At 43.2% G+C, this 14,169-nt stretch overlaps 1 protein-coding gene across 2 annotated transcripts in view; it reads left to right on the top strand.

Moving 5' to 3' along the window:
- LOC113981412 (poly [ADP-ribose] polymerase 8-like) overlaps positions 1 to 14,169 on the top strand; it is a 224,038-nt gene that overhangs the window by 182,471 nt on the left and 27,398 nt on the right. Inside the window, exons 15-17 of one of the 2 annotated variants that reach the window (XM_027708789.1) lie at positions 3,088 to 3,180; positions 9,016 to 9,141; positions 13,888 to 13,953. In XM_027708789.1, the coding sequence (XP_027564590.1) occupies positions 3,088 to 3,180; positions 9,016 to 9,141; positions 13,888 to 13,953 (285 nt within the window). The remainder of the gene's footprint in view (positions 1 to 3,087; positions 3,181 to 9,015; positions 9,142 to 13,887; positions 13,954 to 14,169) is intronic. The other variant, XM_027708790.1, reaches the window with a different exon arrangement.

Raw genomic sequence — 14,169 nt, 5'->3', positions numbered from 1 at the left:
CCACCTTCTGAATGTGGAAAACCTAAGAATAATGACAATAATAAATATTTTTTGTCTAGTGTGCCATGGCACAGCAAATTGGATTATGTTAGGCTTTGTATGCTGCCTAATGTAACAACATAGCAGATAAAATAAATCAAATTAGTCTGTTAGACTTTAAAGATGATAGCTTTTGTAAAGCAACTGAGAATATGTCAACGCATTAGATTTCACGTTTATTGAAGTCTAGAATATTTGAAACCCAACAAATGCAAATGAAACAAGTGACTACAAATATAGCAGTATGCTTATTACTGACACACCATCTATAACGCTGCTGATGCTTTTGAACACCATCTATAACGTTGCTGATGCTTTTGAGAAAGCTCGCAGGATCACCCTTGAGGAGAAAAGACAACGCAGAAAGAATAGAGCCTTGCAGAATATACCATCTAAGGAGTCTTTCTGCTGTGCCTTTTGCAACCGGACATGCCTATCTCGTATTGGCCTTTTTAGCCACCAACGCGTTTGCAACAAATGTGGGTAGAGCCCTTCCCAAATCTTCGTTCGCGAAGCCTAGCCATGATGATATTACTGACAAAGCTGTTACCTGAAACTGCATTCAACTACATTTTCTTTTCTTTGTGTGCTCAATAATTTTTTTCATTTCTGCATGTCTTCCTAAAGACATTGGCTTGAACTTCAAAGCATACCACTACAAATGCTTTAGTTATTATTATGGTAGCTAGGCTCAGAATTTTTAGTTATGAAAGTTCAGTAGTGCCTACCAAAGATCATTTTAAATTTCAGTGAATTAGGATTTATTAATATGGATTCAAACAAAAAGTATAAAAAATATTTTTGTTTTCAACATTGTAATAAAAGGCTATGTTTATTGGGATCAATTTTAAGAAAGGATTTAGTTTATGTTTCTTTCTTGTATTATTTTCAACTGTTTCTTCATTTTGAATGCTTATAACAATTCGTTTTATATTATTCATTACTTAAGCCTTTAAAAAGTTGATTTCAGTAAATAAGCGTGGAGTTACTGTAAGGGATGTAACCAATTAGGAAGCTTATAAAGATATGCTTATTCTCTTTACTTAAAGATGTGTTTTTTGTTTTGGCTTTCTTTGCTTCATGAAGGCAGAACACTCAATTCTCACTCAATATAAAGAAGTTTAAATATATTGCTTTATTTGATCATTGTGATGGCAATTGTGAATTAAATTTTCAAAAAGATAGACAAAAAATGGTTCAACAGTAAAGTTTTTTTATTATTTTTTATATCTGAAAGAAGCAAACAAGTGTCTTTATTTATAAAACAACATGTGACCTTCTCAAATACAGTGTTTATTATATAAAAATATAATGCATTTTCTTAAAGTTTACAAACAAATTGTTAAATTAGTGTGGTGGGTTGACCTTGGCTGGGTGCCAGGTACCCATAAAGCCATTGTATCACTCCCCCTCCTCAACTGGACAGGGGAGAGAAAATATGGTGAAAGGCTCATGGGTTGAGATAACATCAGGGAGAGATCACTCACCAGCTACCATCATGGACAAACCAGATGCAACTCAGAGAAATTAATTTAATTTCTTGCCAATCAAAAGTCAGAGTAGGATAATGAGAAATAAAACCAAATCTTAAAAACACTTTCTCTCCACCTCTCCCTTCTTCCCAGGCTCAACTTTGCTCCCACTCCCCAAGTGGTGCACGAGGGTGGGGAATGGGGGTTGCAGTCAGTTCATCACATGCTATCTCTGCTGTTCCTTCCTCACTCTTCCCCTCCTCCACTTTGGGGTCCCTCCCACAGGACACAGTCATCATAGAATCACAGAATGGTTTGGATTGGAAGGGACCTTAAAGATCATCTTGTTCCAACCCCCTGCCATGGGCAGGGACACCTTGCACTAGAGCAGCTTGCTCAAAGCCTTGTCCAACCTGGCCTAGGACACTTCCAGGGATGGGGTATCCACAGCTTCTCTGGACAAACTATGCCAGTGCCTCACCACCCTCATAGTAAAGAATTTCTTCCTAATATCTAACCTAAACCTACTATCTTTCAGTTTGAAGCCATCCCCCCTTGTCCTGTCACTACACATCCTTCCAAAAAGTCCCTCTCTGGATTTCACATAGGTTCCCTTCAGGCACTGAAAGGCTGCAATAAGGTCACCCAGGAGCCTTTTTTCCTCCAGGTTGAACAGTCCCAACTGTCTCAGCCTTTCCCCATAGGAGAGGTGCTTCAGCCCTCTGATCATCTTTGTGGCCTCCTCTGAACTTGCTACAACAGGTCCACGTCTTTCAAGTGCTGAGGACCCCAGAGCTGGTGTCAGTGCTGCAGGTGGGGTTTCACCAGAGCAGAGGGGCAGAATCCCCCTTTCACGTGCTGCCCATGCTGCTTTTTGATGCAGTCCAGGATACGATTGGCTTTCTGGGTGCCAGCGCACATTGCTGGCTCATGTCCAGCCTCTCATCCACCAGTACCCCCAAGTCTTTCTCGGCAGGGCTGCTCTCAAGATCTTCATCCCCCAGCCTGGATTGATACCAGGGGTTGCCCTGACCCAGGTGCAGCACCTTGCACTTGGTCTTGTTAAACCTCATGATGTTCCCATGGGCCCACTTCTCGAGCTTGCCCAGGTCCCCCTGGATGGCCCCATCTTTCGTGTGTGTCACCGCACCACTCAGCTTGGTGTCATCTGCAAACTTGCTGAGGGTGCACTTGATCCCTTTGTCTATGTCATTGATGAAGACATGAAATGGCTCTGTCCTCCACAAACTGCTCCAGCATGGGTAGGACAGGGTTAAGGAAATTTGGGTACTATTACTAATTTGCAATCTGATTGGATTTCTTTTAGTGTAGCCTCTGTGAATACTTATTAGTTTTAGAGTTCTTAACACTTGTTCTTCAGATTATTAAAATGGTTTTCTAATGTGTCTTCCTCATTAATTGACATGTATTCATAATTTGAAATTAATGTTTTAGTTAATATCTGAACAAAAAAAATCACATTAAATGTGTTTGGGTTTTGTTGTAGGTATTGCATGGTAAAATTTAAAATGCAAAACTAAAACAAAAATATAATTAACTTACTTTCTCTGTGTAGCCCACTGTTTGTGAACGGGAGCTCTGTGTATTTGCTTTCCAAACATTAGGAGTCATGAATGAAGCTGCTGATGAAATTGCAACTGGGGCTCAGGTAGAATTATCTAATGCTTATTACATGTCTGATTTTCTGGAGTATACTCAGTCTTCTCAATCTCTTTTAGTATTTATTTTGACTAGTATTCCCCATATGAGTACTCTTGGGTAAGTATTATTTATTTGTCCACTCTTATAGCTGTAAATACACTGTTTTATGCATGGCATTTTCAAATAGTACTAATGAGGTGCTTCCATTGTTTTCCTTCCGTGTAATTAGAGTAACCCTGTTTTCTTGTTATATTGTATTCAGTTAGGTCACCTGGGTTGTTAATAAAGGCAACTATTGTCATTTGGAGATAATCCCCATTTATTTTCACCTAATGAGCAATTACTACTCTCATGCAATTAATAAGCTACTTCCTGTTCGTGGTGTTAGGATGCAGCTATCCACTGAGCATCTGTTGTTTTGATCATCAAATAACAGTGGAAAAGTTCTTACTGATGTTACTATATAGATTTTTTTTCTCTTTTCTCAAGGATCAGGAATTTAATGTAAGCTTGCTTCCTGACTCCAAGTTCGGTTATCATTGTTTTATTTCATAATTTTGTATGTTCTTTAAAACAATCTATTTTAAACTGCTTCCAAATCACATTTAATCTTAGATTACAATAGTTAGAGGACTTCAGTAAATAAAAAAATTAAAAGACATTATGTTTAAGATCTTAAATTAAAAATTTACACATCTTATGGAAAAGTGCATTCCTCTGAATTCCTAAACATATGTCACTTACTATGCACTTACATAGTAAGCAATATGTTTTTTGGAAGACCAAACGTTCAGTTCAGTTAACTTTAACTGGCACTAGTGAGTCTAGCCACTGGAAATAAACAATTCGGCTAAGTGCCTGAATACCACCTATGGACATATCCTCAAAGGAAGAAACTTGAATCAGTGTACACCAGCTTCTTCACATGACTATATAATTGTGGGATCTGAACATCAACTCATGTGATGTCTGAAGACAGTTGGATAGCTATATTTGCAACATCTAGCATGCCAAACATTGGGATACCTGTGCACGCTTGCAAGAAATGTAGAGGTGTGCTGATGAAGCCCCACCTCTTCCCCAGCCTGAAGTCCTCTGATAGACCTCAGCTATGTGTTTCTGTGGAGCTAGAGTTTTATTTTTTCAGTGTAGGCACTTACATGGTATTTAGGTACAAACAAGTAGCTCTCACTTCTCCTTTTAAATATAGATGACAGTAGACATGGTCCTGGTCTGCACTCACTCTGTGTTTTATGTAGGTATCACTGTTGCAGGCATATGCAGAGCTTGCTCTAGATCTCCAGAGTACCTCTACATCTTACAGAGCTTTGCTGAAGATTACTAAAGTGATTTCAACCTTAATGGTACTTAAAAGTGTTAGACAGATTTTGTCAATTGTCCCATTGGATTGAGATGACCAAATTTTGCTAAGCCTCACTCTAGTGATAGCATTGAACCCAGCTCACTACATCTTATGTGGTTGAGCTCCCATTCCTGTTTGCAGAAAGAATTTAACACTTTTTAGGGTTTGATTAATCTGAGTTATTTTTGACATTAGGATGGTGTGAATCACTGCATAGACTATCAGCACAGTGGTTATTTTCTCCATTAATTATAAAGAGAGACTAGACTGACTAGTAAGAGGTAGATGTTTACATTGTGAATCTCTACATTTCATCAGATGAATCTTCCTCCAAATCATTTTGTGTAGTCAAAGAGCCTAAATATAGGTTCCCATTATTAGAAATCACATCCTATACTTTCTGCTGTGCTTTCAGCTAGTTTCCTAAGGTGTACATCCCTACTTTGTCACTCACAATATTCTGATGGCTCCTTCTTAATAATGAGACTGTACATTTTAAAACTTTCTAACCCGAAGTCACCTTGCCTTTTTTTAGTCGCGTAGTCAAAATGCCTGAAAATTAAATGTCTGATCTGTTGATAGTTCAGATTTCCTGTAGAGAGTCTCTGCAGAGCAAGAGGTGCTGTCTGAGAAATTGATGCCGTAAGAGATAATTGCCATCAACAAGTGTAATCTTGTCCTCCTTGAAAATATTTAAATCCTAATGTGCTGGTTTAAAGGTAAACCGGCAGGAGAAATGAACCCAATTCAAAAGAGATTATGTCAGAGTTATAATTTAATAAAAATAATACAATAAATACAATTATACAGACAAAGAATTGGTTTTAACCCACAAAACCCAGATGTATAACCCAGCACCCTGGGGCACAAACAGAATGGTGCTTGTTGGCCCCTGTGCTGAGCCCCTCGTGGTCCCCCTGAGTCCAAAGTAAAAGGAAAGGAAAACCTGTTGGTGAGAGTGCTGGTCGCAGTCTAGTTGAGAGTGGTGATCACAGTCCAGTCGAGAGTGGTGGTTGCAGTCCGGTCGAGGTTCTGGTCCTCCTCTGGATCCAACGAATGGGCCCGAAGTCCTAAGACCCCCAAGATTATATACACTCAGGTTCAAGTGGGAATGCCCAGTACCTTCCCCAGGGCAGGGAGTTCCACAATGGGTGATTGTGAGTCATGAGATATTTTTGGAATCCTTGGTGGCCCATTAGCAGACATGACCCCTCAGGCTGGGTGTGGAGGTGCTAATGATTCCCCGGAGGGGAGTCATCACACCTGAGTCATTGGTGTGAGGATAGGAACATCCTCCTATCTCAGAGGCTTCCCAACACCCAGCCTATAGCCTGAGGGGTCAGGTGTGCTCTGGGCAGCTGCTGCAAATGGTCTATTGTTAACAGTTCCTGGGAAATGACATAGAGGGTGTAGAATACATAGTTTGGGTTACACCCACACAGTGATGAACTGGTCCTGGCTGCTCTAACTAGGACACTGTCGTAGGTTGACCTTGGCTGGAATCTAGGCACCCACGAAAATCATTAAGAGCTGGGAGAGGTTACACAGGCAAGACAGACTCAATGTGAGGATAGTACTAAAATTTATTACTAACAGGATAGGAGCTAAAGAGTGAGAGATAAAACAATTTTAAACACACTTTTCAACCATCCCTCCTCCTCCTGCATCAGTGGAGGAAGAGAAGTTCACCTATAAGGCAACAGGTCTTCCATATCTGCTGCACTTGTGGGTCACCCTTCCATGGGCTGCAGAGGACAGTCTGTTCCACCATGGTCCCTCACCACAGGCTACAGGGGAGCCAAAGCTCCGAGTCCTTCCCCTGTCCCGTGGGTCCCTCCCATGGGAAACAGTCCTCGGTGGACCCTTCTAACATGGGTCCACCCCTCCCCCGGTCCACAGGTCCTGGGGTGCAGAGGGTCTCTATACCCTGATGTTTTTTCATAGAATGCAGTCCTTGACAGAGGGTCCTGTCCCAGCATGGGTTCCCCACAGGGGTCACAGAGCCCTACCCAGAAAAAATTGCTCCAGCGCAGGCTTCCCTCTCCATGGGCCACAGATCTTCCGAAGGACCCCACTCCCTCTTGGGCCTCCAGGCCTCCCACGAGGGTAGCAGTCCTCCTTCATTTTCATGCATCCACTTGTTCCATCATGGGTTCAGCTGCAATGCGGCAGGGCCGCCTCCGGCCCGTCCTGACTCAGCTGGGATGGGGGGGGGCAGTGCCCACTGGCAGGGCTGGCCCGGCTTGGCTCCAGTGCCATGTGACAGGGGGAGGCGGTGGGGGACCTCCCCAGCCCAGCCACAGCGCCAGCCATGCCTGCCCCGGGCCAGGGCTGCAGGGCCCGGCCCTGGCCCCAGCCCCGGTGGCTTCCCTCTACAATCCTCCTGGCTCAAATTTCTTCTGCACACCTTTTTTTCTTAAATATGTTATCACAGAAGCGCATCTCATTGGTTCAGCTGTGGTCGGCAGCAGGAAATCCCTCCTGCAGCTGGCTACCATTGGCTCTTCATAGGACAGTGAAAGCTTCTAGTAGCTTCTAACAGAAGCCACCCTGTAGCCCCCCTCCTGCTACTAAAACCCATTACAGACACCTAACTTATGTACTTCAGTACCTACTGTTAAGGAGAAGTTCAGGCCCAGATATAAGGGCATTTACTAGATCCACAGCACCTCCTATTACCAAGGAACACATAAACAAGTTTGTATTATGATGTTTGTATTAGACTTAGCTTCCAGTTTAAGTTGCTCTGCATTCCAACAGTTCAAAAAAATGATCTCATGGGAAATCAAGGGTTTAATTAAGCCTGATCTATGCATGTTTTCCCCCGTCAGAATAATATGCTGGTATCATGGTAAGAAACAATATAGGAGTCAACAGTTGTTTTAAAGGAGGGCTTTGTGATTGTGTCCTAAGAAAAACTATGCCAATTTTAAGACAAAAATCCCCTTGTGCAAATCATAAAGCAAGACAACTTTGGATCACTGTATTAAGAGGTTTGGGGACTCAGTAGTGTTTCGGAAATGGAGGCTAAGAAGTGCTTCTGAGAAGCAGGGTGTATGAACTCAGGTTCAATTTCATGGTAATTTGCACAGTTGCAGGCCTGTTGCCTGACCTGGCTGGGCATGCAGACTCTTGGTCTCCCCTGCAAATGCTTATGTGGATGCCCTATTTTGAAACGTTCATCACGCTTGTAGGTATTATAAACTGGAAAGAAATTAGAGGACTATGGAGGAAGGAATCATTATTTCAACAACTTCATTTTTCAATATATGCGAAATATTTAGTAACGAACTAACAGAATATTTTTTAACTGATAGAGAAAATTGTCCATTCATGCTAAAGGAGCAGAGGAGAATGGCAACAGTATGACACTACAGAGCAGTTCCTTTTCCCTTTCTTCATGATTCTTATTTTCATTCTGCCACTCTAAAGGGCCATCAATTTTTTTTTACTCTAAATGATCAGATACAATGGCAGATATTAATAACTTATAGAACAGCTTGAGTTGTGAAATGAGATCTGATCCATGTAGAACTGTGGAAGGAACCAGGGATGCCTAATAAATACGGCTCATCTCAGCTTTTCCTTTTTTCATGGAAAAGTCTGTTTTCACACAGGAATGTTTTCAGAAAGCATAGAGAAACTAGGGGGAAATGAGCTAATTTGCAGCTATGATTTTATCTAGCAATTTCAAATTTTATTATGAGTTGGATTTAGGTTTTACAGTTGCCAGAAAGTTGCATTCTCTCAGTTTTGTGATTGCTGTAGTCTATTTTTAAACTCTGAGTTACAATTTTGAAACAATTATACAGAAATCTGTTACTTGTGCCTATGTGCCTAGGTGCACATATGTGAATACATGCCTGTGTACACATTACACACATGATATTACAGTGAAATCTTGGAAATCATACATATTCAAAGCCACGTCATAATTCTGTACAATGGGAAGTATGGAAGAGGATCTCCCAGTGCGAGCCATGTAAATGACTTAAATCACTGCACTGTTCTGGCTTTAGTAGAAGCAATGTTTGCTAGTATTTCCATGATTACAATCTTCGGGAGAACATCAGGCAGCAGTACAGATTTACAATTCCTTCCTCTTTCAACATTTTTCACTGACACAAAGATACACAGATTCAGTACAACTTCATTTCCCTAGAGAATTAATTTCATCCAGGAATTGCCACAGGTACACAAGAAAAAGCAGGACTGCAAGCAATGTATTGGACGTGATAACACATTTAGGACCAGATACTGGTCCTAATTATGCACCTGGAGTAATGTACCAGGGCTGGACCCAAAGCCTGTTGAGGTCAATGGAAGAATTTCAGTCCTAAACTATGTCCTGTGGATAACATAGTTTGAGTAATATAGATAACAATGAAATATAGTATTACTCTAATGTGTAAAAAAAGCAGACTGGATGATACAATATGAAAGTACATATATTAAATAAATATTTCTCTTTATCCCTAGGTGGTTGATCTATTAGTATCTATGTGTCGGTCTGCGTTAGAGTCACCTAGGAAAGTTCTCATTTTTGAGCCATATCCTTCTGTAGTTGATCCCAATGATCCTCAGATGCTGGCCTTTAACCCTAGGGTAAGTAATTATCTTTCATTATGCCATGGCTTGGTTAGAGGCATGTGTTAGATTTCAAAGCAAAGCCTCTTCAGTCTCCTTTACTGTAAGAGATACAGCTCCAGAATATAGCACAAGTGTGTGACTATTTTCAGAACTTTGTAGTTTTTTTAATTGCATCTGAGAAGATATTTGTGAATAAATCATAAGTTGCATTCAAAGTTATGTTGAAGTTAATAGCTTCTTGTAGTGGGTTGACCTTGGCTGGATGCCAGGTACCCACTAAAGCCACTCTCTCACTCCCCTCTGCAACTGGACATAGGAGAGAAAAAAAACAGCAAAGGATTCATAAGCTAAGAGCTGGGAGAGGTCACTTACTGATCCGCCATCACAGGCAAAACAGACTCAAAGTGGGGATATTTATTACTAACAGGGTCAGAGGAAAAGAGCGAGAAGTAAAATAATCTTAAAAACACCTTCCCCCCACCCCTCCTTCCTTCCATGTTCTCCCTCCTCCCCCCAGCCATGCAGGGGGATGGGGAATGGGGTTTATGGTCAGTTGTTGTTTCTGCCGCTGCTCAGGGAGAGGAGTTGGAGTCCTTCCCCTGCTCCTGTGGGGTCCCTCCCACAGGAGACAGTCCTTGATGGACCTCTACGGCATGAGTCCATCCCACGGGCAACTGTTCTTCACGAAACTGCTGTCCTGTGGGTCACTCCTCCATGGGGTGCAGTCCTTCACAAATGAGCTGTACCGGTGTGGGTCCCCCACAGGGGCCACAAGTTCTACTCGGGAAAAACCTGCTCCAGCGTGGGCTCCACTCTCCACGGGCTGCAGGTCTCTGGCAGGACCCTGCTCCATCTTGGGCCTCTCATGGGGTCACAGCCTCCTTCATGCATCCACCTGCTCCAGCATGGGCTCCTCCATGGGCTGCAGGTGGGTTTCTGCACCCCGATGGTCCTCCGTGGGCTGCTCCACAGCTGCTCCACCATGGTCTGCACGGGCCTCAGCTCCGGCACCTGGAGCACCTCCTCCCCCTCCTTCTGCACTGACTTTGGTGTCTGTTGTTCCCATATTCTCACTCCGCTCTTCCCTGGCTGGAATTTTTACTGCGCAATAACTTTCTGTTCTTTAATATGTTATCACAGAGGCGTTGTTATTATTACTCCTGATTGGCTTGGCCTTGGCCAGCAGCAGGAAGTCCATCCTGGAGCTGGCTGGCATTGGCTCCAGCAGACAGGGGAAGCTTCTAGCAGCTTCTAACAGAAGTCACTCCTGTAGCCCCCCCCTACCAAAACCTAGCCACAGAAACCCACTACACTTCTTTTAGGGTACAAGTTCTAGGTATTCTTAGTGTCTTTCAGTGTACACATTGGACACAAAGGGAAAGATGGCTATGGTGGTTTGACCTTGGTTGGATGCCAGGTTTCCACCAAGCTGCTCTATCACTCCACTACCCAGCTGGACAATAAGATGGAAAACGACTCGCAGGTTGAGATAAGGCAGTTTACTAAAGCAAAAGTGAAAGTTTGCATGTGCACAGGCAAAGTAAAAAAAAGGTTCTTTACTTCCAATCCGCAAGTGGTGTTCAGCTACTTCCCAGGAAGCAGGGCTTCAGCACACATAGCAGTTGCTCCAGAAGGCAAACATTGCAAAAAAAGAATTCCCCCCTTTCTCCTCCTCGTCTTAGCTTTTATATCTGAGCTGACATCATATGGTATGGAATATCCCTTTGGTTAATTTGGGTCAGCTGGCCTGGTTGTGTGTGTCCCACCCCAGGATCTTGCCCACCCTTGATGGAGGGGGTGTAGCAGGGAGAATGCTGAAACTGAAACCAGTACACTGTTGAAAGCCCAACAAAACAATATTTATTACAAAAAAGTAGCTAACAAAACGAGAAGCTGAGAGACAAGAAAGAGAAGGGAAACAAGCCCCCAAGACAACCCCCCACTCACTCAGGCGTTACTTACGAGGTTGTCTTACTGACCCCAGAATGCTTAGAATTCCCCATAGCAGAAGCTGCATCCTTGGAGCGTCGGCAGGCTCACAAGATAGCAGGCGTCCCTGCAAAGGCAAGGTTGTCCTCCATGTGAAGCTTGAGTTCTGCTCCCAGCAAGAGCTATCTGCTTTTTATACAATTAACTTGTGACGTCTACCTGGGCAGGTGTGGCCAGCACAGCCCAGCTAAGGCCTTCGGTCCCTCCCCCGTTATGTAAGTGGTACCTCTTCTGCGCACGTGTGTGTACATTGGAATTTCCCTGTGCCTGTGCACTACACCTCGGGGGGTCTTTCCAAAATGAGTCTGGGGGCTTACTTCATCCTCCTCCTCTTTACTTTCCCCTTCAAATGCCCTTGGAGGGCAGTCAGCCAACAGTGAGGCCCCAATTAATTTCAGTTTATACAAGATACTTCCTTCAAGGATGAAGTTCTCATTTATCAGTGCCTGTTTTCACATAACTTGGCAGGAAAAGAACAGATCCTCACAGGTGGCTGGGCCAAACACAGACCAAAATTAGCAGCATCTAATTAAGCACGAATACAGGGGGGCATGTTGAGAGACAGTGCTGATGCTGTGCCAGCATTGCTCAGCAGTAGCCAAAACACTGGTGTTATCAACACCCTTCTAGCTACCAATGCAAAGCACAGCATTGTGAGGGCTGCTATGGGAAAATGAACTCCATCTCAGCCACACCCAATACAATGGCCTTTAGGAGGTGTAGACCATGTAGACTGAGGGATTTCTAGTCCATCTTTTTATTCATAAAGTGGTTATTGCTGTCATCTCATTTTCTCCTTACAAACAATTATGTCCTTAAACTGAATTTTAAATTGTTAGAAGGCAGGAGGGCTCTGCAGAGGGACCCGGACAGGCTGGATAGATCCAACAGTATGAGGTTCAACAAGGCCAAGTGCCGGGTCCTGCACTTTGGCCACAACAACCCCCTGCAGTGCTACAGGCTGGGCACAGAGTGGCTGGAGAGTGGCCAGGCAGGAAGGGACATGGGAGTTTGGATTGACAGGAAGCTGAACATGAGCCAGCAGTGTGCCCAGGTGACCAAGAAGGCCAATGGCTTCCTGACCTGTATCAGGAATAGTGTGGCCAGCAGGAGCAGGGAAGTGGTTCTCCCCCTGTACTCAGCACTGGTGAGGCCATGCCTCAAGTGCTGTGTCCAGTTCTGGACCCCTCAATTCAGGAAGGATATTGAGGTGCTGGAGCATGTCCAAAGAAGGGCAACGAGGTTGGTGAAGGGACTCGAGCACAGGTCCTATGAGGAGAGGCTGAGGGAGCTGGGGTTGTTCAACCTGGAGAAGAGGAGGCTCAGGGGAGACCTCATCACTCTCTGCAACTACCTGAAAGGAGGTTGTAGCCAGGTGGGGGTCAGTCTCTTCTCCCAGGCAACCAGCAGTAGGACAAGAGTGCACAGTCTTAAGCTGCACCAGGGGAGGTTTAGGTTAGAAATTAGGAAGAAGTTCTTTACAGAGAGAGTGATTGGACATTGGAATGGGCTGCCCAGGGAGGTGGTGGAGTCACTGTCCCTTGGAGGTGTTAAAGAAGAGACTGGATGTGGCACTTAGTGCCATGGTCTAATTGACAAGGTGGTGTTAGGTCATAGGTTGGACTTGATGATTTCAGAGGTCTTTTCCAACCTAGTTGATTCTGTGATTCTGTGAAATGGACATAACAGTCAAGTTTTTTACAAGCATCAATTTGGAAGTAATGAATTGTGTTTGCACTATTTGGTCCTCAGGCTGCAAATGCTGCCTCTCAGGAAAGCCCTAGAGAAGCTGTGAACTATTACAGCTCACTTGAGCCATGTCAAGGGCATAAAATGAGAACTTTGGACATCCTGAATTGTGATGCATTTCACTTTTTCTGAACAAAGGCCAGTTAGCAGTGGTCTTTCTCAGAGGAAAGGGCGAGTGTGTTCTGTAGCGTTCAGGAAGGAAGATTTGCCAAGAGGTTCTTGGAAAGGGGATGATGATGAGACAGCTAGTCTGGCAGATAGGCAGAGTGGGGATTCGAAGCAGATGAGGGAATGTGAAAAGGGGTCACACCAGAAGGGGAGAGAGCTCCTGAGCTGGCAGGGCCCACATCACCTCCTCTCAACTTCTTGCCAGCATGGGCGAGGTGAAAGCCCAAGGGCAGAAGTTGACAAGACCCAAAGATGGGGAACAATGATGCTCCTGAAGGCATCATGGCATGTGGAACTGGTGACACATGGACTGTTAAGCTCATCTGCTCAGAAAAACGTGGAGCCCTCTGGTAACAGTTCCCAGTAAGGAGGTAGACAAGGCTCAGTGTGAGGCAGAGGGAAAGCTGAAATGCCTCTGAAGTTTTATAGAGCTGTTAGCAAAGTAAACACATCTACTTATTTAGTGTTTTATTTAAAATCTATTTTTTCACTGCATTTATTTAACTTAATAGCATATTGTCCGAATAATTGGCAAACACTGTGTTTAGTTACAAATACTTGTTTAAAAAGTGATCTAATTTTTTATGTGAGTCACATTGTTGTGTGTTGGAGATTCCAGTGAAATTCAAAGAAAAACTATCATGATAATATTTTTTCAGGGACTTTTCCTGGACTGTGAATGACAGAGTCTATGTGTAAAGTGGAAGGAATCTATTGCTTAGAAATATTTGAAAGGAGTGGTTTACTGAACATTGGTCCTAACTTTGGTTTTATGAGCACTCAAAGAATTCATGTTTTTGTAGAGCCAAAGACCAATATTCTTTTAATTTATTTGCTTATTTTATACTGCATCAGAAGAAGAATTATGACCGAGTCATGAAAGCATTGGATAGTATCACTTCTATTAGAGAGATGACGCAGGTGAGTTTAAAAATCTTTACATAACCTAATTGTCATTTCTAGAACTTGGAAGATGTTTTTATTGCTTGCCTATGATTAGTGGGGAAGTCAATAGTATCATCTCTTTCCTATAGAACTGTAATAATATTAAAATGTGTGTTAAAAATAGCAAACCTAGAGTATCCCTAACAGCAGTCAAATAAAAGTGATGAAGTAGAACTCAGATCTTTTGAAGTT

The sequence above is a fragment of the Neopelma chrysocephalum genome, unplaced genomic scaffold (assembly GCF_003984885.1).
Source record: "Neopelma chrysocephalum unplaced genomic scaffold, ASM398488v2 Primary Assembly neopelma1_96533, whole genome shotgun sequence".
NCBI lineage: Eukaryota > Metazoa > Chordata > Aves > Passeriformes > Pipridae > Neopelma > Neopelma chrysocephalum.
The sequence above is the reverse complement of the archived record's forward strand: the minus strand, read 5'-3'. Positions and strand labels throughout refer to the sequence as shown.